This window comes from Strongylocentrotus purpuratus, unplaced genomic scaffold (assembly GCF_000002235.5).
Source record: "Strongylocentrotus purpuratus isolate Spur 01 unplaced genomic scaffold, Spur_5.0 spur5_scaffold_9, whole genome shotgun sequence".
NCBI lineage: Eukaryota > Metazoa > Echinodermata > Echinoidea > Camarodonta > Strongylocentrotidae > Strongylocentrotus > Strongylocentrotus purpuratus.
Window position 1 is genome coordinate 22,419,837 of NW_022145615.1, and position 23,821 is coordinate 22,443,657.

General features: G+C 38.8%; 1 protein-coding gene across 1 annotated transcript; it reads left to right on the top strand.

Annotated features, from left to right (window-relative positions):
* The first annotated feature begins 8,430 nt into the window (after positions 1-8,430).
* Positions 8,431-23,326, top strand: LOC590909 (peptidyl-prolyl cis-trans isomerase B-like). Its single transcript, XM_030976861.1, has 7 exons — positions 8,431-8,526; positions 13,258-13,341; positions 14,086-14,123; positions 19,020-19,133; positions 20,066-20,159; positions 21,316-21,500; positions 22,473-23,326. Exons 2-7 carry the CDS (start codon positions 13,326-13,328, stop codon positions 22,602-22,604), a joined length of 579 nt encoding a protein of 192 aa, XP_030832721.1. The 5' UTR covers positions 8,431-8,526; positions 13,258-13,325; the 3' UTR covers positions 22,605-23,326.
* Positions 23,327-23,821: the final 495 nt, after the last annotated feature.

A 23,821-nucleotide genomic window follows, 5' to 3' on the forward strand; every position in this document is an offset into this window, starting at 1 on the left:
AATTACGGTCAGATGAGCATCCAGGAGCCCGCCTTAGAGCCATTGATGGGGTCCAGGGGGCAGAGCCCCCGGAAGCTCAGTGGTTTTAGGTATTTAATTACGGTCAGATGAGCATCCAGGGGCCCGCCTTAAGGCCCTTGGTGGGGTCCAGGGGGGCATAACTCCTGGAAGCTCAGGGTTTTTAGGTATTTAATTACGGTCAGATGAGCATTTTTTATACCTTATTTGTGACATTGGCAGGTCACTTATTTTTTCTCTCCGTCTTTCTTTCTTTTTCTCTTTAACATACTTTTTCAAAAAGTGAGGGGGGGGGGGCTCGAGCCCAGCCACTTTGCAGACCATGACATAAAGGCTTCTAAATAAGCGTATTTTCGCCCGACTGTAATTTGGGAATTTCTTATTTTCCGACAAACGCATAAAAAGGTACGACTTACAAAAAAATGGAGAAAAAATACCGGAAAATCATATCATAACAGCAACATTTGTAAATCACTGGTATCGTATAGATACCCCCCCCCCCTTCCCCATCAGTACGCCAGCGTTCAGGGGCTCATGTCTTCTCACCCCTATAACAAAACAAAAAAACAGACACGCTTTCCCATTCTCGCACAATATGTCCACGATATGCGCGTATCGCTATTATAAACCGTACAGATAGCATGCGCAATATTTATGAAATTTAATTCCTGTGAACTTTCCTTTTCTTTGAATGGAATGGTATATGTGATTTAATTCAGGTTTTTATTATTGTTATGTTCTTTTGGATTAAAAATATAAACTATGTTTATTCCTTTACTGCTTTTTTTTTTTTGAGGGGAGGGGGGGGGCGTTTTTTTGGGGGGAAATGCGTTCAAATTGATGTGGGGTCCAGGGAACGGTGCCCCCAGAAGCTCAGGGGTTTTATACATTAAATTACTGTCAGATGAGCATATTTTGATACCTTATTTGTGACACTGACAGGCCATGAATTGGCGTGGGGTCCAGGGGCGGAGCCCCCGGAAGCTCAGGGGATTGGGGCAATAAATTACGGTCAGATGTGCATATATATTGTGATACCTTTGTGACACTAACAGGTCACTAATTCGTCTGGGGTCCACGGGGCGAAGCCCTTAGAAGTTCACGAGTTTTAGGAATTTTATAACGGTCAGATAAGCATGCAGGGGGTCCGCCTTAGGGCCCTTGGTGGGGTCGAGGGGTCGGAGCTCTAAAGCTCAGGGGTTTTAGAGGTTTTAGGCATTTAATTACGGTCAGATGAACATATTTTGATACCTTATTTGTGACACTGGCAGGACACTTATTGGCGTGAGGTCCAGGGGCGGAGACCCCAGAAGCTCAGGGGTTTTAAACATTAAATTACCGTCAGATTAGCATCCAGGGGTCCGCCTTAGGGCCCTAGGTGTGGTCCAGGGGCCAGAGCCACCGGAAGTCAGGGGTTTTAGGCATTTAATTACGGTCAGATGAGCATATTTTGATACCTTATTTGTGACACTGGCAGGTCACTTTTCTTTTTTTCTTTCTTTATGAATTTGCCAAAAAAAAGTACAATTTACTAAACATTGAGGAAAAATCTCGGAATATTATGTCATTTCAGCAAAATTTGTAAATCACCGGTATCGAATTATAAATAAACCACGTTTGAATTATATTTGGGGGGCATTTGTCACCCCCACCCCTTAAAAAAAAAACGTAATAAAAAAAAAAGTGCTAAAAGGTGACCAAAAAAAAATAATATGTGCTCCTACCCCCTCCCCCTCACCTCCCCCCACCCCCGCTTATTCAGCGGTTAGCTGAGTCGTTGCGAAATTTTCGGCGCGGTTTTCAAATTTGACCCCCCCCCCCCCCGAAAAAAATCCTGCGTACGCTATTGGTTGGCAGGAATAATCGCAACTGTATTTTTGTTAAAGACACAAAATGTTTTAAAAAAGCTATAAAGCAGATAAAACATTTCGGTTTATTTTCTGGTTTAGAGCTGAATAAATCAAAGAGTTCCATAGTTAAAGGTAATACAAAGTTTTGTGAAATTTGAAAATTGGGTGGAAAGTGATTTTTTACAATTTTGATATATTTGGATGCCCCTGTGGATGTATTATAAGCACAAGAAAAATTAGCCCCTAAAACAGTTCTCCTTTCGAGAATAATTGAATATAAAATTTCACCGGTGCTCCCGGTAAATTTTGATAAATTTTAATTAGCGCCTACGGCCGTACAATGGTAGCTGTGACCATGAAAATCTCAGAATATGTAGTTGTGATATATAATTTCCAAACGGGAATAGCTAATTGGTCGATTTTAGTCAAGAAACATTGTTTTATAGCTTAATTAATATCTTGACCTTGAGAGGGACCTATATAACATAAAGAGTTTATTATTTACAATTTCATAACTTTAGACTCGATTTCAACCGCAACAACGATCCCTGAATATTTTTGGATCGCATATGCTTCTAACATGTTCATTTGAACCAAATTCATGACCCCATCCCAAAACTTTGTATTACCTTTAACATTAATGGAGACACTATTGTTGAAAGCATTTATGGCATTCCATGGACCTATTCTGACGCAAAATATTAGGGTTCATTCCGGAAAAAATGAACAATACCTAATAAATCTTAATTGGAAACCCAAAATATCAAAAATTGAAAATATTGTACGTCTATGGAAAGCGAGGCGCTTAATTTTTTCTGGTAAAATAATTATAATCAAATCATTCCTTGTTTCTTAAATTATATACAATGCTCAAATGATTTCCATGCCGGAAAATGTAATGAAACACATTGATTCTTTAGTTTATACATTTTTGTGGAATGGAAAAAAAAGGGAAAAAAAGAAAGAAAAGTGGTTTGTATGAGTTATGAGTATGGAGGATTAAAAATGGTTGATTTGAATGCTCTGTTAAGAAGTTTTATATTAAAGTGGATATTGCACTACTTCTCATACGAAAACTCAAAGTGGAAAAAGAAAATTGATGGTTTCTTTAAAAAAGTAGGCAATTTACAATATGTAAATGTACAAAAGATGATATGAAGTTTTGTTTAAAGAATATAAAAATGCCGCAATATTACAAGAGTCTTAGTGTAACCAGGTGACTGTTTTATAAAGACTAGTCACATACCCCCCATCCTGTTTCCACATAGAATGCTGGATTACATGACTCACTTTATGCAATTATCTTTTAACACGTGACCCCGCAACATTACTTTGTTCCTTTGTTTCTAAACACCTTGATTTAGGTAGAAAGAGCGGACACTGTTTTCACACTGGCAATATTTTGCTTAACCCCGTACTATAGGTGGGGTTAAGGGGGATCTGGTTTTGCTTAACCCCGTACTTTGCTTAGCCCCGTACTATCCTTAACCCCGGACTATTTTTTTGGCTTTTCACACTCGCTGTTTTTAGTCCCGTACTAGCGCCTATTCCGGAATAAGAAAATTCCCGCTGTTCTCACTGCATTTCGTCATAGACGTAATACTAATATTACGTCTATGATTTCGTTAACCCCGGATATCGTATATGTTATGATTGGGCATACTTCGCATCTGGCCAGCTGCGATACGCTCCATCGCGTAGTACCGGACTATTTTGCGGAGTTAGCCCTGCTATTTTGCAGGGTTAGTTAACCCCGTACTATAGGTGGGGTTAGCCAACTTTAGCCCACTTTGGTAAAAACCAGTCTGAACAGAAAGTGGAATAGGCTTAACCCCGTACTATAGGTGGGGCTAAGACCCCCCTTAACCCCACCTATAGTACGGGGTTAAGCAAAATATTGCCAGTGTGAAAACAGTATGAGAGAAACCAGAATCCCGAATCGGATCGAGGTCATCGAGAGAAGACAGAAGAGAAAGATCCTCAAATAACTGTTAACAGTGTAGATTTTTTAGCGTTTATTGTATTTGTGATTAATGATATGGAAAAGGAAACATCAAATTCAAACAGGATTCGATTAGTTGTAGAAGCAGCACATTGCTGCCTGGGTGTACAAACCATACATCCAGAAATGATTCATGAAAGGCTAAAATAATTACGGAGTATAGGCGTGGGCTTCCAACATCATATGGCCAACGCCTTAGCCCTCTCTGGCACCTTTCTTTTCTTTCTTTCCCTTCTTTCCTTTCTTCTCTCTTTCTTTCTTTCTGTCTATCTCTCATCTATCTTTCTTTCATGCCTGATGACTATTGTACAAACCAATTATATTACAGAACAATTATTCAATTGTCACTTTCATGTGCATATATAATTTGCATTACGCTCCATCATGGGTAAAGTGTTTCAGTGGAATGCTCAATCTATGAACGCTCATGGCTTTGAATTTTACACCAAAATAATTAAAAGTGCTATAAGTGAAGAAGAAAAGCCAAGTATTATTTGCCTACAGGAAACCTGGTACGATGATTACAATATCATCAGTTTTCCAGATTATACGTTGATAACAAAGAATAGAAAAAACAGAAGAGGAGGCTTAGCATTTTATATACATATGTCAGTTACTTTCCAAGTGATAAAAACACCAGATGATCAGGAATATCATATTATAGATATATTTATGCATAATCACATCTTTTCACTTGTCAACTTTTATAACCCTTGCAAAAAAATTGCGGCACCAGCGCTCGACGAAATGATATTATATTGTAAGAATCAAGTGATTATGTGGGGGTTTTAATTCTCACAATCCAATATGGGGTAGTAAGGACATAGACGCGAACGGGAGGACAGTGGAAGAATTTATGCATAAACATGATCTGGTGCTTTTAAACGAAGGTACCTCGACAAGGATAGACCCCCACACAGGTCGTTTCTCTTGCCTAGATTTAACATTTATGACCAAGGAATTAGCAAAACTTAGCGGATGGTCTGTACAGAAACAAAATTTTGGAAGTGACCACTTTTTAATCAGCTTTGATCTTTCTTTTGTTTCAAAGAACCTCCCAAAAGAAGGAAAATTTGAAAAGAACGAAGATACAAGGTTATTTGCAAGAAGTTCTTTAAATAAAGTTGATTGGAAACTGTACAAAATGGAGATAAAAGACCAAATGAAGGACTGCAAAAAAAGAATACCAGGAAGCAGACCTGCAAGATAAGCTTGATATTCTTAACGGCATTATTCTCATCTCCATTGACAAATTAACCAAAAAGGTAAGTACCGAGCATAAAGCGAGGCAACCGGTACATTGGTGGACGAAGGAATGTACAGAATCGGTCAAAATTAGAAACGCTGCAAAAAATCGTTTCATGTATAAAACTCACCTATATGAGGATTTTCAGATATATATGGAGAAATAAAGAATTACACAATCAGTTATCCGAAAAGCAAAAAGGGAATATTGGAGAGATTATTGTCGGAAGTTCAATCGGACAGCTGACATTGGTGCCGTGTGGAAGAAGATCAAAGACATACAAAAAAGTACGAACCAATCAATACCGAATTTGATTATGGAAGCTGGAAAGGTAATTGGTAAAACAGCTACTGAAAAAGCAAATATGTTTTTGAACGTTTTTAACTCTCTAGATTTAGCTGTAGGGAAAGAAGAAATAGTCAAGAGAAAAGAAAGTGAAACAAAACTTTTAGAAATTATTAATAACATGCAAAACCACGAGGAAAATGTATTAAATGAAGATTTCCGCCTTAGTGAGCTTAATAGTGCTCTACTAGAATTAAAAAACACTGCTCCAGGGAAGGATGGCATTCATTCCAAGATGATGAGCAACCTTCCGGAAGAAATCAAGATGATCTTAGAACTATATAATGGAATATGGAATAGAGGTATATTGCCTAGACAATGGACTGAGACTATTCAAATTCCGATATTAAAAAAAGGAAAAGATGCTTCAAACCCGTCGTCTTACCGCCCAATCTCTCTAACCCCAACACTGTGCAATGGAGAGACTTGTGAAAAACAGACTCTCATGGTATATCGAGAGAGAGGATATTATTACTCCCATACAATCGGGTTTTATGAAGAATAGAAGTACAGCTGACCATTTACTTAAGTTAGAAACAGATATTAAAAAAGGAATGGCAAATAAAGAACATACAGTTGTGATTTTTCTTGACCCAGAGAAGGCGTACGACAGAATATGGAGACAAGGCATAGTTTACGAATTATATAATCAAGGATTCACAGGTAAGATTTTAAAATGGATTTATGCATTCATGTCTAACAGAGTGAATCGTGTTAGAGTGGGAAACTACATATCAGAACAAAAAAAAAGTAATATAGGCATTCCCCAAGGGAGCGTGATAAGTCCCCTAATTTTTAATTTCATGATCAATGATCTTAGACGAATTCAGGATATTGTAGAAGTATCGTTGTATGCTGATGACATTTGTATTTGGTTTTCGCACAGAATTATGACACATGTACAAAAAAGTTACAGGCGGCTCTAGGCTTAATTGAAAAATGGTGTGATAGATGGGTTATGCATCTCTCATCCTCAAAATCGAGAGCCGTAGTATTCGGCAGAAAGGAAAAGAAAAATATTGATTTACAGATATATAGTCAAAGTATTCAATTAGAAAAAGAATACAAATTTCTTGGAGTATGGTTCGACTCGAGATTGACGTGGAGTAAACATATAAATGAAATTTCAATAAGATGCAAAAAAAAGACTTAATCTTATGAGGTGTACTGCTGGTACCAAATGGGGCAATAACTCGGAAATACTTCACTATGTTTATAAAGGCTTAATCCGCTCTGTGTTAGATTATGGAAGTGAAGCCTATGATGGCGCGAGTAATTCTCTTAAAAAGAAATTAGACACCATATAATTCCAGGCTCTTAAAATTATTACTGGAGGAGCTCATCTAACTTCATTACAGGCTTTACAAGTTGAATGCGGGGAAATGCCGTTGCAACTCAGGAGGAATATGTTTATTGATAAATATTATTATTATTTACATGCAGCTAAAATTAACCATCCTACCAAAAAAGTCTTATTACCGTATTGGCAATATGAAAGTTACTCTTGGAAAATGGGCCAAGGTCCTTTCGTCAAAAGATTGAGGAACTTGGAAATAGGAAATATTGAAAAGCTCACTGAATGCATGACGGTTAAACCTTATTGGCACTATAAGATGCTAAGTATATCTACAGAAATAAAAGATTTTGTTTCTAAGAAGTTTTCTTCATCAATAGAATCAAAAAATTATGCTGTAGAGGTCATTAAGAAAAAATGGAATTACTGTTTAAGAATCTATACAGACGGTATACAGGTATACGGGAGCAGCTTACTATATCCCAAAACTAAGCCTAAGTAAATGCTTTAAAACATCCAATATATCCATCATGAGAGCAGAACTGGTAGCTATATTAATGGCACTTGAATGGATAGATGAATATCATCCAATTGCAGTAGTGATTTTAACAGATTCAGCATCAGCTTTAGAAGCCATAAAGAATATGAAAGAATCCAGCATAATTGTTGAGATTTATGAAAAATTATTTGCTATAAACTCCTTCGGGATAGATGTTAACCTTGAATGGGTACCAGCCCACTGCGGCCTACAAGGAAATGAAAGAGCTGATTTGTTGGCAAAACAAGCTTAAAAAAACAACAACACTGATATAATAGTAAACCAAAACAAAAGTGAGTTCGTAAGTGAATCAGATATTTTTTATAAATCCATGTGGCAAAGCCTCTGGGATAAAGCAGAGAATGGAAGACACTTGTATAGCATCAATAAAAATGTAAATAATGTTTTTAAAATCAAAGGTTTGAACCGAAAGGACGAAATGATTAATCCATCAACTCAGGCTTGGTAAATGTAACCTGAATTACTATAAATATTTAATTAGAAAACACGACACTCGTTATGTGTAGAATGCCAAACGATAGAAACAATTGAGCACTTTTTATTATCATGTCCAAAATATAAAAGATAACGAAGGAGAATGTATAGAGCGCTAAAAACCCAAAATCCAAATCTAGGTCACTTACTAGGAAATGAGGAATATATAGGAAAGGTGGTAGCTTTTTTAAAAGGCAGTGGAGGGTACAATGAACTGTGATGCTCAGCTATAAACATTAACTTCGTATTAATTAAGTATTAATCGAGTATTAGTTGCGTTTTGCTATGTTATCTATTGGTGACAGTGGTACTATCCTCGGTATAAATTACTTCATTGTATAAATTGTACAAATTGCTTCATTATACGGAGAGAGGTGTTAAACTAACGTCCTAACGTAATGAACTGATCGCAACTAATATTCAACCACTTCATCCTTTCTTTCCTAATGAATTCTTTAAAATAACAAGCCGAATAACAATACAGAAAATAACTACTAACAATTTACTGACATTGTTAATTGCACAACACAACGCCACTAAGCTATCGTCGATCCAACAGTAAAAGTATTAAGAGAGGACCAGTAACTACGCCCTCTCACATTGCCTGGCGGAAATCATCGAATTACGATGGAAACGCACTGACCCCTACACAGAGGTAGAGGTCAGTGGCTTGACTCCTCGCAGTCCGTGTCACGAGTTTAACCATCACACATCTCTTCTTCGCCTCCTGTTTTACAGGTAATTTACCATATTTTGTATTATACTTATATTTAAGTAAATCATTATTATCATGTTATATAACTTTGTGCGGTTGTACTGATGTATGATTGGATATGGTCTGATGTTCGCATTTGTAGATATCGTTGTTTGAAGGGAAGAATTTAAGTTAAGAAAGTGTAGCTTTCTTGTAACTATTTGTGAAGCGTTATACTGTATGGGTGAATGGTACCCGCGAACAGGCGCGTACGCAGGGGGGGGGGGGGGGGGGGGGTTTAACATTTATAAATCGGGCCTAAAATTTCGCAACGACTCAGCCAGCCGCTGAATAAGCGGGGGGGGGGGGGGGGGGGGGGGGGGGGGGGGGGGGGGGGTAAGAAGACACATTTTTTTTTTTTTTGGGTCTCGAAATTTGAAAATTTGACATTTTGCCCCGTTGGGGGGGGGGGGGTAAGGTCAGCTTTTTAGGTCAACCATGGGGATATTTTTTTTTTTTTTTTTTAGATAAAAAAAAAAAAAAAAAAAAAAAAATCCAAAAGGGGAGGGGGGTTTTAGAGAAATTTAGGGGGGTTTACACACTAAAAATTACCAAAGGGGGGGGGGGGTTTAACCCCCCCCCAAACCCCCCCCCCCCTGTGTACGCGCCTGCCCGCGAATATATATATTTCACATTGTACATAACTATTTAGCTTTCTTACTTTAAGATATGAGCTAATCAATATTTTGTCGTTTATGAACCACTATTGTGATTCTAGTTAGCATTTGACATATTCTAGTTGGGGAAATATGATTACGATTTTCCATATTCGATTTGATAACGTTTTGAGAGATTTCCATCTCAGAAGGAGATAACCTTTGATTTGTCAATGAACCGACCAGATTTTGCTAGTCTATAAGTCCGTATTTTCTTATAATATGTATCGAGTTATTATGTCGTTTATTTTATTCAGGATCTTACATTATCATGCCAAGATAATAATCATGTTAATATGTGTTCTGATATACCAGGGATTGGTGTGGAATTGGCGTACAACTTTATAATCATTTATATATGATAAATTGGTGTCTGCGTGATTAGACTAAGTACGTTCACATGGTGTGTAGGGAGTGAGCGCATCGTTGAGAACAAAGAAAGGATTACAACTTTTAAATAATAGTACCAGTACAAGTATTACCTTGACCAGGGACAAAGAGGAATATTATTTGTCTGCGGTACGATCATTGTATAGCAGACAAATGTTGTTTGTATCGTTAATGAATGCATACTTATGTTGGGTCCGGGGCTGTGCCCCGATGGAATGTAATTTGCATAGGCAGCTCGTACAGGTGTGCGAGCTAATTCTGCCACGGAGACCAGGGCGTGGCATGAATTAGTGTGTAATTGAATCATTCTAGCTTGAACTTTCAACGAGACAACTTTTATTTACAATAAAAGTGCGTTGTGTCATGTAGTGTTACATGACTGTTTTTGAATAAGGTTTTCGTGAGTTTTTATGCTCGTTGAGTTTTATCTCTGGTTTTTTATCCTGGACCATGATAGGTCCGGTTTCCAGTGAAGGAAACGAGAAGAAATGTTTGTTAAACATTCATACTGAATAAACGGCCGGTTCTCAGTAGTCGTTGTCAGGCTATTCCACAATAATTGAAGTGTATTATTGTGTTATTTGTGTGTATTGGGAGTCAAGAGGGATGACAGACGAAATAATATGTGAGATTATAGGACAGACCTTGGGCTTTTTAGGTTTATTTGTCTCAACTCTGTAATCTGTATAGAGCAGGTACTATAGTATTAGTAGCTGAAACAAATATGCTTTAACCGTCACTATTATATATGTATGAGTGGGTTTTATTATGGTCCAAAACGCTCATGTATCTTTACAATATGAATTAAGTTAGAGAACAACAATTATTATTCATTTGCACGATTACGAAAGCACCATTATCTATCACTCGGTAGTCTCCAGTTGTATATTATTAGTCAGACATGTATAAATCTATTTAGTCTATTCGTATTATGTAAGCTATAGTTTCTTCCACTGGCGTACTGGTGGGGGGGGGGCTTGGGGGCGCCAGCCCCCCAAATAAAATTGAACCATGACTTATTTTCAATTCCATATACAAGTGATGTATAAATGTTCGTAATATCACATTATTTTCAACAAAATGCGCGTTTCTCCATTTCTGTTGCAAACTGACACATTCCCAAATGGCCAGGAAGAGCATATGTTGTTTTATAGTCACTAAGGGGCCGTGGCCACTAACAGTAACACTAGTAAACAAAATCCTTTCCAGAAGCAACTTTGACAAGCACTACCGGGCGTTCCATACTTACATCATGTAGCACTGCTTTAAGGGGCCCAGTGGGGAAATTGAATTCAGACTTCAGACTTCAGACTGGGATTAAGAGTCAAGAACGGTACAACGAATCGTCTTCCTTCTTTAATAATTTAATGAAGTGTCAAAGCTTCCGCGCAGCGGGGGGGGGGGGGGGGGGGGGGAACTGAATTCAGACAAGAACACGATACAACGAATCGTCTTCTTTCTCTGAAACCTTAAAGCTTCCGCGCTTCGGGGGGGGGGGGGACTGAATTCAGACTAGGATTAAGAGTCAAGAACGGTACAACGAATCGTCTTCCTTCTTTAATAATTTAATGAAGTGTCAAAGCTTCGCGCGGGATGGGCGAAAATGAATTCAGAAAAGGATTAAGAGTAATAGTTTAATGAAACGTCAGAGTTTCCGCGCTTCGCGCGAGATGGGCGAAAATGAATTCAAACAAGGAAGTTAAGAGTCGAAACCGGTACAATGAATCGTCTTCTTTCTCTAATAATTCAATGAAGTGTCAAAGCTTCCGCGCTTCGCGCGGGAGGGGGGAAACTGAATTCAAACAAGAACACGATATAACGAAACTTCTTCTTTCTCTTATTATTTAATGAAACGTGAAAGCTTCCGCGCTTCGCGCGGGATGGGCGAAAATGAATTCAGACAAGGATTAAGAGTAATAATTTATAGAAACGTCAAAGCTTCCGTGCTTCGCGCGAGATGGGCGAAAATGAATTCAGACAAGAATTAAGAGTAATAATTTATTGAAACGTCAAACTTCACGCGGGAGGGGGTGGGGGGACTGGATCCAAACAAGAATTAAGAGTCGAGAACAATGCAACGGATCGTCTTCTTTCTCTAATGATATTTAATGAAGTGTCAAAGTTTTCGCGCTTCGCACGGGAAGGGAGAGACTGAAAAATAACTTGGTTCCTGGCCCCGGGTTTAATTTGTAGACATTCGGACATTGGCATTATTTTTCGGTAATTGGTTGCTCGTATTGTCGGTAGTCGGTGGCCTCTACACCCTCCCCACTCCCCCACTGACAATGATAACGACACAGTTTATACACTCGAGAATTTTTTTGCAAGTACTACTGATGAAGTACCGGACCACCGTCTTTGTGCATTGTGCGGCATCAAAGCATATACAACGTCTCACGACGTGACAGATCATTTTTTTCTAACTTCTAACCAATCAAGAAGGCCTCGTTTTTTTCTCCACGAAGTGCCGGTGGACATTAATGCGCCAAATGTGGTTCTCAAATTGCAAAAGATCCCTATTCTTGGAAGGGGTAGGAGAAAGCAATTTTACGTCATATTACTCCAGGAAGTGCCTGAAAATGCGTCTAATTTGGTTCTAAAATTGTGACCGGGGGGGGGGGGGTCAGCCTTATTAGGTAAAAGTAGAAGAAATGTGAAAGAAGGAAAGCTTCATGTGATGGGATGGAGTGTTACAGTGTTATATACATTTACATTCTCCAACAAATGATTTTACATGCTTTCTATAATCATCATTTTCACGTCACATCTATTTGATCTGAAACCAATGTCCCTGTTAAAGGTAAAGACCAGTATTGGAAACCCCCCATTTCAAAAAATGAAATGGAAGCTCTCATTACCAATCATGTGAAAGAATATGTTTTGACTAATACATGATGATAACAAATTTGACGGGAAACCGCCTATTAATTCATATATTTGGTAAATTTGTTTCTCTCATGGTCTGTGAGAGATATAGGGTAGTCCCATATACATCTTTCTGTGTATAGTGCTTGTAACTTTACGAAGAATGGGCCAAATTTCTTATCATTTTGATGATTCCAGAACCTTGCAGATGCTAGATGCTAGATGATCAACCTTTTCTGATCGATTCCACAACGTTTCTTTCACAATGCAATCGTATGACCATAACTGGTCTTTACCTTTAACTCATCTGGTATATGTATGAAATTGTATTTAAATATCATTTACGCTTATTTATACAGGTTTTCATGACAAGTAAAGCGTTAATATAATGCAAATCTACTGATGCAATAAAATTGAACGAGTCAACAATAACCATTGTAATAAAAGGGAATTCATTACATAAATACATTAAACAAAGTTCGATACACCACTAAAAACCATCTACATGTTGTATGCAGCTGCGTTAATGAACTAATGAATATCCAAAGTTATAAATATCTTACTCCTCCTTATTTCCGTGATCTGAAAAGGTACAGGTACTTTCAATAAACACAAGTGCCTCTTTTTCATGTACGGTCAGTGCCCCTTTTCAGATGGGATAAGTGCCCTTCTTCGTAATATTTTGAATATCTGAGGGGGCAATGCACATATAGACAGCTGTTGATGGAAATGATGGCATTTCTTTTTGTTAAGCGCTATATAAGAACTAGCTATTATTATTATTATTATCTCCATTCATTACAGCTTCCTGAGGTAACTAAACGTCGTTCGGTTTGCCCTCTTCTTTGATAATTTACCTGCATAAAGTAATAATGTCCAGCCAACGAGGTGAGTCAGGACAGAGCAAGTGTCTAAGAATTATTTAATCATACATTTACGATGTTTATAGGTACAATTAAGAGTCAAGAAATATATTATTGTTAGATTTTAGATAAATGTGTTTAAAGGTTACTGTGTGTAAAATAGAGAATCCCTTGGAGACTCTCCCTTCACTTTGTTACGTAAACGCTAAATTACGTTTGCTGTGCATTGTTTGTCTACAGTTTCACGGCACCGTTGGAGATTAATAAATTAATACTTCGTTCCTATTCATCAACATCCATCTTTACGTTGGTACTTTTATTTGATGGCAGTTATAAAGGGGCGGATCATGGAATTTCTTCCCGGGGGACACACGGGGGAGGGGGGGGGGGCACACGGGGGGGGGGGGTGGTAAGAGGACATATATAATATATATATATATTTTTTTTTTTTTTTTTTTTTTTTTGGGGGGGGGGGGGGGGGGGGTCCCCCAAAATCGCAAGGACTCAGCCAGCCGTAAAATTTGGAGGGGGGGGGGGGGTTAGAGCCTATTTTTTTCGGGGGGGGATTTCCAGCTTTCTGGTGGTAAAGGTCACCTGCCGGGGGAAGATGTCTGGACCTTACTGTTTAACTTTAACGTTGCTCAAAGTCAAACTCAAAGTCAAGCCGCATGATTTCGACAAGAACAGTGAAGGTGCTAGGAGTATTTACAGTTGCTGTAGATCTAATCTAGTCTTTTTATCATTTTAATTTTTCTGCTCATTCCAACAGGTGCAGGAGGAGAATCAGTTGCTATGGTGACTCACAAGGTAAGTTATGTGCGAACAAAAATCAGGGGCGTCAATTTACCCTGGAACCACGCATAGTGAAATGTGGTTCACTTTTAAATCAAATTCAATTTCTTGCATCCGATACAAAGGCATTGGCGTTGCACGGACTGGCTTAAAGATACTATAGTATATCCCTTTTGCAGCCAACATCAAATTCTGTAGAACTTTGCAGGAATTATGAATATGTCATGTATGTCCTATCTGTGAAATTTAAACGTTAGCAGTGTCCTAATATTCAAATTATGCAAGGAAACCCGTTTACTTGCTAGACTTCACTGTCAGACACTATTGATTGACTGTCTGGCTTTTCTTCTTCTTTGGTTATAACATACATGAAATGAGCTGTAAATGGTACATGAGCATTTGTCTACATCAATAACCCACTTCTTGGAATGGCCAAAATTAAACTAATTGAGTCTTTGCGCAGTATAAAACTACGAACATTTTGTACAATGCCAATGGTCTGAAAATCAGACTATTACTTACTGTCGATTCGACAACTAATAGTCGTTTTTTCCCGCTTAAAGACATTTTCAACCCCTCTTTTTTAAAGGAAGTTCTAAATTAGTATTATCTTTCAAATGCCTTTTCATTTGTTTGGCCTGCAAATGGGACATAGTACCTTGAAAGAAGAGACTGAACACCGTTTTATATTGTTGTTGTAAATGTATGTAGGTTTTTGGGTGTGTTTTGTTTATTGTACACGTAGTTATGTTACCTATGGAAGATAAAGTGAAAAAAAAGCTGACCTCTTAGAGTTGGCGATGTTTATTGTTGAATGTTTAGTTCCGCTTGAAAAAATGCAAATAGAAAAAGTGAAATACGCACTGTAGACCAGTTATGGTCATGCGATTGCATTGTGAAAGAAACGTTGCGGAATCGATCAGAAAAGGTCGATCATCTAACATCTAGCATCTGCAAGGTTCTGGAATCATCAAAATGATCAGAAATTTGGCCCATTTTTCGTAAAGTTACAAGCAATATACACAGAAAGATGTATATGGGACTACCCTATATCTCTCACAGACCATGAGAGAAACAAATTTACCAAATACATGAATTAGTAGGCGGTTTCCCGGCAAATTTTTTGTCATCATGTATTAGTCAAAACATATTCTTTCACATGATTGGTAATGAGAGCTTCCATTTCATTTTTTGAAATTGGGGCGTTTCCAATACTGATCTTTACCTTTAAAAATGTTTTTTTGCGTTGATACTTTATCTACGATGATAACGAATTAATGATTAGTCTATTATACTGAGGAGCACGAACAGAGTTTGCTAAATTTACAAGTCCCTGCGCGTGCCTTTTTACGCTAGTCGCTTTTCTCGTATCGTAAAGTAAGCATCAAATTGCGAACGCGAAAACAGTTTTTGTCTCGCCTGCGTAGCAAATAGCGAAACATACCGGTAGGCAGGGGCGTAAATCCCGGGGGGATGGGGGGGGGGGGGGCTGCATCCCCCCTGGCTTGAAGTAGGGGGGATGGCCTGTACAATCACCCCCCCTGATATTGCAAAAAAAAAGAGAGAAAAAAAAAAGGAAGAAGAAGAAGAAGAAGAAGAAGAAAAAATGTGATTGTTTCAATTTTAGCATAATACATGAGAAATGAGTTATTTTTTTAATGTAAGTATAACTGTATAGCCTACAAGGATATAGTATGTCACGATCATTAAGAGTAGTTGCGCGACGTGCGCGAACAAGCACTTCATAAACTTTAAGAATAATTTTAAGTTATTTTGCAAGGTATTATTATAGCCCAGACGTAAAGTGCGCCAGCGCGCGAGCGCTTAAAAAGTGCAATCATGTACAGTAGATGCCCGGCTCCTCCCACTTAGTATTATTTAGGGTACGCGTACGCTCGTTCCCGCCCTTTAAAAGCACCCCCCCCCACCCTATCTCAGGACTGCCAACATTTCTGAATCCCCCTTTCGCCGGCTTTTCGCTGGCTTTTCCTACCTTGGAGACCCCCTCCCCCAAATCCGGAACACTGCTAAATGTACAACCCCCCCCCCCCCCCCCCCCCCCCCCCATTTCAGGTGAGCTCTAGTCGATCGAGGGGGACTGGGGGCCAATGCTTTTACTTTTCAAAATGAAACAATCCTGAATGAGCTTTCAAAGCTAGCAGGAATTTCAGGAATTTGATCCCGGGATTTGATCAATTTTTCTATGATATTCAAGATATTTTATAACCTCCTTTTTACATTTCTCAGGAGTCCAAAGAGAGAGAGAAAAAAACCCACCCCCTTTTTAAAGAAATTAAGAGTCGAGAATGGTACAACGAATCGTCTTCTTTCTCTAATGATTTAATTAAACGTAAAAGCTTCCGCGCTTCGCTCGGGGGGGGGGGGGGAGGGGGAGGGGGGGGGGAAGGAAAAACTGAATTCAGATGAGGATTAAAAGTCAAGAACGGTACAACGAATCGTCTTCTTTCTCTAATGATTTAATGAAACGTAATAGCTTCCGCGCTTCGCGCGGGAGGGAGGGGGGGGGGGGGGGGGGGAAAGGAAAAAACTGAATTCAGATGAGGATTAAAAGTCGAGAACGGTACAACGAATCGTCCTCTTTCTCTAATGATTTAATGAAACGTAAAAGCTTACGCGCTTCGCGCGGGAGGGGGGGGGGGGAGACTGAATTCAGACGAGGATTAAAAGTCGAGAACGGTACAACGAATCGTCTTCTTTCTCCAATGATTTTATGAAACGTAAAAGCTTCCGCGCTTCGCGTAGGAGGAGGGAAGGGAAAAACTGAATTCAAATGAGGATTAAAAGTCGAGAACGGTACAACGAATCGTCCTCTTTCTCTAATGATTTAATGAAACGTAAAAGCTTACGCGCTTCGCGCGGGAGGGGGGGGGGGGGGAGACTGAATTCAGACGAGGATTAAAAGTCGAGAACGGTACAACGAATCGTCTTCTTTCTCCAATGATTTTATGAAACGTAAAAGCTTCCGCGCTTCGCGTAGGAGGAGGGAAGGGAAAAACTGAATTCAAATGAGGATTAAAAGTCGAGAACGGTACAACGAATCGTCCTCTTTCTCTAATGATTTAATGAAACGTAAAAGCTTACGCGCTTCGCGCGGGAGGGGGGGGGGGGAGACTGAATTCAGACGAGGATTAAAGTCGAGAACGGTACAACGAATCGTCTTCTTTCTCCAATGATTTTATAAAAATATATAAGCTTCCGCGATTCGCGCGGGAGGAGGGGGGGGGGGGGGGAAGGGAAAAACTGAATTCAGATGAGTATTAAAAGTCGAGAACGGTACAACGAATCGTCTTCTTTCTCTAATTATTTAATGAAACGTATAAGCTTCCGCGCTTCTCGCGGGAGGGGGGGGGGAAGGAAAAAACTGAATTCAGATGGGTATTAAAAGTCGAGAACGGTGCAACGAATCGTCTTCTTTCTCTAATGATTTAATGAAACGTAAAAGCTTCTGCGCTTCACGCGGGAGGGGGGAGGAAAAAACTGAATTCAGATGAGGATTTAAATTCAAGAACGGTACAACGAATCGTCTTCTTTCTCCAATGATTTTATGAAACGTAAAAGCTTCCACGCTTCGCGCGGGAGGGGAGGCGGGAACTGAATTCAGACGAGGATTAAGAGTTGAGAACGGAACAAAGAATCGTCTTCTTTCTCTAATGATTTAATGAAACGTAAAAGCTTCCGCGCTTCGCGCGGGAGGGGGGGGGGGGACTGAATTCAGACGAGGATTAAAAGTCGAGAATGGTACAACGAATCGTCTTCTTTCTCTAATGATTTTATGAAACGTAAAAGCTTCCGCGCTTCGCGCAGGAGGGGGGAAGGAAAAAACTGAATTCAGATGAGGATTAAAAGTCGAGAACGGTACAACGAATCGTCTTCTCTCCCTAATGATTTAATGAAACGTAAAAGCTTCCGCGCTTCGCGCGGGAGGGAAGGGGGGAACTGAATTCAGACGAGGATTATTTTCGAGAACGGTACAACGAATCGTCTTCTTTCTCCAATATTGTTTGTTGTTTGTTCGTTTGTGTGTGTGCGTGTGTGTGTGCGTTTGTGAGGTGTGTGTGTGTGTTGTGTGTTTGTGCGTGCGCGATCGCGCGCGCTTGCGTAAATTAATGTGGGCGTGTGCTCGTACTAGTATGTGATGGCTATCGCCGATCATCCCCCCCCCCCCCACTCCTCGGTACGGATTTACGCCCCTGCCGGTAGGCGCCGCTTTTCCAGTGACGGCGGCGGCGGTGTCAATTATAAGTCTTTATTGCTATTCACCCAAACTTTCTTGTCAAGATTTTGGGGGCTCCATTACTTGATGACCCTTGTAAAAATGTATTAAATGATGTATTCGATTGGCCCAGAATATCGAAAGTTTTGTCAGCACACTGTCAATCGTCTGAATATTGACAAGTGGAGAAATAAAATTGGTGGCAATGACTGACTTGACTGTCCTACTTTTCTAGAAAGTCAGGCAGTGTATATATATATATATATATATATATATGTATGTATAACTCTTACCAATTAAGTGTAACCTGCCCAACTAATATATGCTTGCTTTAGTTGCTTATATGGTGTAAATCATGTATACTTTATAATAGTTTACGACCTTTTTATATAGAGCACCGAAGTGTGACGTCATACTGGCCAAGTTCTCAAGGTTGCTTGTTCCAAAAGTATTTGTTCTAAACAATCGCATGGTGACCACACCAAGACCAATCACTGGATTTACCCTCCTCCAGCCAGTTGTTTGAATAATTTTGTGGTGAACTTGATGCACAGGCCGTTTTGTTTAGAATCAGTTATCTGGACGGCAAGCGAATAATTGTTGTTAGCACTTTGGTACTCTATAGGGATATATATATAATATATAGGAATCACTTACAAGTTTTGTTCCAATTACAGGTCTTCTTTGATATTACAATTGGAGATGAAAAAACTGGCAGGATTGTGATCGGTCTCTTTGGACAAACTGTTCCTAAAACAGCCACTAACTTCATCGACTTGGCCACTGGTGAGGTAAGCAAGGAATAGTGTCCGTTTTTTATATTTGTCATCAATCATTACTTTGAGAAAGCAGGATTCTTGCCAGGGCTTAAAAATAGAGTCAAGTTCTGGTCATGTGATTGCATTGTGAAAAAAAAACTGTCTGGAGGCGATTGGTAAATGTTCTTACGTGTATTAGCTCATATGTATTTATATGCACTCTGAGGCTTGGGAATCCTCAAAAGTCAAAACGATAAGAAATTGGCCCGGTCTTGCTCAAAGTGAAATGCACTGTAATAAAATTATGTATGGAAGTACATTGCATGTGGCATGAAAGTTTGGCCCAAACACTTTGCAGTTATTCAAATTTTTTTAATGATATTCTTCAACACTAATATGACAAAAATATGAAATAGCTTACAAATCACTCTTGACCTTTTCCAGAACTCAAACCTTCTCTTCGATAATCTGATGCAAATACCATGTCTGAGCCTCTGAGGGGATATCAGTTAAAAATAAAGAATGAGGGCACATTTTCTTCCAGAAAGGGTTATGTTTCACAATTCTCCCACGGGATACATCATGGCCGATTCTTTCTCAACTGGGACCTAGGGTAAATTAATTTCTGCTGAGAAGCCATTGATGAGGAATAATGGCTCAGTGGATAGAGGGGTGTAAGGCAGACCTTAGAACCAGTAGGTTCCTGGTTCTACGCTGAATTGTGATATGTGCTGTTATATATTTTTTGTTTGTGTACAGCTAGTATAGATGTATTGACTGCTATGAGAGGCATCGCTGTTTCTATAGGCTCAAGGGGGCGTTACTCCCTGCTATAACCTCGAGGAGGAGATGGGTGGAGGATGCGATGGCCTGAACATTAATGATTTCTCATTGGAAATCCATCTGTTTGAGAATATATTAGAAATTATTATCAAACAAAATCATGTTTTTCTGTGTGTTTACAGAAAGGGTTTGGATACAAAGGAAGCAAGTTTCATCGCGTGATCAAGGATTGCATGATCCAGGGAGGTGACTTCACAAAGGGAGATGGCACAGGAGGTAAGCTATTTCATCATATCGAGGCCGGGTCGGTGAGACAAAGACGTAACTCCATTTTGAGAAAAAGTGGTTTATGTGTCACTGAGCACTTGGCCCGGGCCTCAAGGAGTTAAGTCTATGTTTCACTAGACATTGACTTCAATGGGGTGTCGGGTGGAGTTAAGTCTTTGCGTTTCCTGGAAAGCCCACATTTTCTGAACATTTTGATATCAAATACTCATTTTGGCAAAATATGGAGTTACGTCTTTGTGTCACTGAACTCTAAAAATGTGGATATGTATAGTGAGGTAAAAAAAAATATGTTATTTTGGATATTATGGTAAAGCTACCGGGGTGAGGAGTGGTAGGGGGTAGGAGGTAGGGGACACATATCCTGGGACATACTGTCAGATCACCACGAAACCGCCAGTAGCATCTAGGGGCAAATTTTGGCAAAATAGCCCGGGCTATTTTTAAACTGCATAGCCGAGGGGGGGGGGGGGGGGGGGGGGGTTTAAGCCACTTATGTATTTTTTTGTTGTTCTATATCATTTCTAACTATAACTATTTTGGCCCTCAAAACAAACACCTTAATTATAAACAAGACCAAATAACCAATGTTTTATCTCTTTTTTTTGGAAAAATTATATTTCCATATGTTTTGTACACAAATCACGAAATGAGCGATTTTCGGGCTGACATGCAAAGACAAAAGGTTACTTGACTTTGTAACGGTAGGTCCGACTTTCGAAAATAATTGCTTCAAAAGATGCGCAAGACCCAAAAGAAAAAAGTCATAAAGTTTAGCGCAAGATTTTGTTTGCGTTGAAAAAAAAATTGTCGCGAAAACTGTAGAGGGAGGGGGGGGGGGGCTTCTAAATCCCCCTTGCTATATAGGGTTAAGGCCGGTTTACATGGTAAACTGCCTTTTAAACAAAATTGCAGAATCTAAATTTAAAAAAAAAGATATTTTCAAAGGAAATGCCAAGTGGGAATGCAAACAAATGAACCACATGCAGCATAGGCCCCAATTAAAGCACACCCACCTATCGGCCTCGTGTCATACTTGCAGAACTATGAAGCACACCGTTCTCGTTTCAATTTATTTATCTTGTCATTGTCATTTTGTGAACAAGGATGTATCAAAAGAAATTATTGTGTTATATTTTTCATTCAGGTAAGAGCATCTACGGTGACATATTCAAGGACGAGAACTTCAAGCTGAGCCACTACGGTGCCGGATGGCTGAGCATGGCCAACGCAGGCAAGGACACCAACGGATCCCAGTTCAACCTCATAACCATCAAGACAACCTGGCTCGATGGCAGGCATGTGGTCTTTGGTAAAGTTTTAGAAGGAATGGTGAGTGTTTAACCCTACATTCAGGGGTGTCGATTTGTATCCGTAGTTGGGGGATGATAGGTGCCAAACTATTTTCGGCAATGGATCAAAGCACCCAAGAGGTAGAAGCGTGTGGTAGGTTGCACCCCCTCCCTTCCAAGTTGTTAACTTTTTTCAAGTCACCCTCAATAAGGATAACATTTCAGAGAATATAAGAATGGTAATAAAATTAATAAAATGCTAAATGTTAGTCCTGACTCTTGCCTGCAGTGTATATAGGCTTACCCGCCATAAACTTAACTAGTAACGTAATCACTAAGAAAACAATAACGTACACTTAGTATCCAATGATTTTGCAGAGTAGTGTTTGCGTTACTAAACATCTCTTAAATTTGCCCTTTTTTTTCTCATCAAGGAAATCTCTTCAAAGTCTTGAACCATTTGTGACACATGTTACATTTTATATCAGTAACAGAACTGAAGAACCACATTGTTTTTGGACATGCAGGAATTTGAGGGTACATGTACCATCTATTTTGACTGATTAAAAAAAAATGGCAGCAAAACTGATCATGAAGATGTCGACATTCTTTTCAAAAGAGGACAACTAATGGAATTTCAAGAAGAATGTGCTGTTTGACTCATTTCGATTTCCATATTATTAAAATCATATGAAAACAGTAAACAACCAACTCATATGTTTCATGCAATATCTCTTTCAAGGTTATTTCTTAAAATAGTAATCTGATGATAAGCACTGATTAAGGTATGCTGACGTAAGTCAACGAAGGGAACGAAAATCATATTTGTGTATACAATGTGGAACATGGAGTATTAAACTTTTTTTGGTATAAGACTCAGTAGGAAACTATTGTAAATAAGTGACAGTAACAGTTCAATCAAAAATTCTTTAAAATCCTAAAGGTAAAGACTGATACTAAAAAATTTCACAGGTACTTGTTAATTTTATTTTGTTTTATTAAATTTTTGCAGGATGTCGTGAGAAAGATTGAAAATACGAAGACGGGGGATAATGACAAACCTGTAAAAGACTGCGTCATCGCTGACTGCGGCACTATTGATATTGAGAAGCCTTTCGCCGTCGACAAGGAAGCAGCCATGTAAACTGCCTCCATTCCTTACTGTCTCCCGTTCTACCTAGATATACAAATTTACAGCAACAACAAAAACCTTTTCTGCGTCATCGCAGACAGCGGCACTATTGACACTGAGAAGCCTTTCGCTGTCGACAAGGAAGAAGCCATGTAAACTGCCTCCATCCCTTACTGCCTCCCGTTCTACCTAGATATACAAATTTACAGCAACAACAAAAACACTTTCTGCGTCATCGCAGACAGCGGCACTATTGACACTGAGAAGCCTTTCGCTGTCGACAAGGAAGCAGCCATATAAACTGCCTCCATCCCTTACTGCCTCCCGTTCTACCTAGATATACAAATTTACAGCAACAACAAAAACTCTTTCTCTCAGGAAATAGATGTATAGCTTGTCTAGTCTTTCAAATTCACATGCAGTTTATGCAATATGTTATCAATTATAATCATAATGATGGTAGTGGTTCAGCTTAGATATCAAATTGTATGACCTCGATCCCTGATTGTTTGACCAAGGTTTTTGTGTGTTTATAATTTCAAACTTGTCCATCATATCTGATTCTAAGGAATACATCTGTTCTAGTCAGTGTGTAATTGTTCTCACATTAAATATAGATGGAAAGTAATCCAGATTCCTTTGCACTGTCGTATATAGCTAATAGTTACTGCATTGCTTTATCCTCTTCCATGGTATTAAAAACTATTTTGCACGCAGAAAGAAACTTTGAAAAATGATCATGCATTTGCATGGAAGTGTATCATTAGAATTATTCATATTGTTTTATTACATCTTGTGAAGTAGTATGCATTCAAGCTTTTGGAACTTTTTGTGTGTATTTGTATGAAAGAAAGCGTTTGGAACTTTTTATGCACATGACACCTTGTCGAATACTCGAATACTCTTTTATTTTTGTTTAACCTTTTATACAGTAATACAGATAATTATCTGCAAGCCAACCAATTTTGTTTTTAATCATGTCAACCACAACCTTTCTAAAGCTGATCAAATATGAGACACGCACGGCCAGGCACTAGTGTAGGAAATTGTTAAATGTTCAATTCATTCAATTCAATTCAATTCAAATTTATTTTTCATTTCCACAGAAATCAGAACAATATTTCATTAAAACAAAACAAAAAATTGAACAAGATAACATGTGAATAATATCATTTACAAATACTTAAACTGCATATAAACAAAATTTGAATAACATAATACAAAAAAAA

Excerpts from the sequence above, each read along its gene's own strand:
- LOC590909 (XM_030976861.1), top strand. Across the intron at positions 19,134-20,065 it reads TCGACTTGGCCACTGGTGAG|AAAGGGTTTGGATACAAAGG; the intron begins GTAAGCAAGGAA and ends GTGTGTTTACAG. Across the intron at positions 20,160-21,315 it reads AAAGGGAGATGGCACAGGAG|GTAAGAGCATCTACGGTGAC; the intron begins GTAAGCTATTTC and ends TTTTTCATTCAG.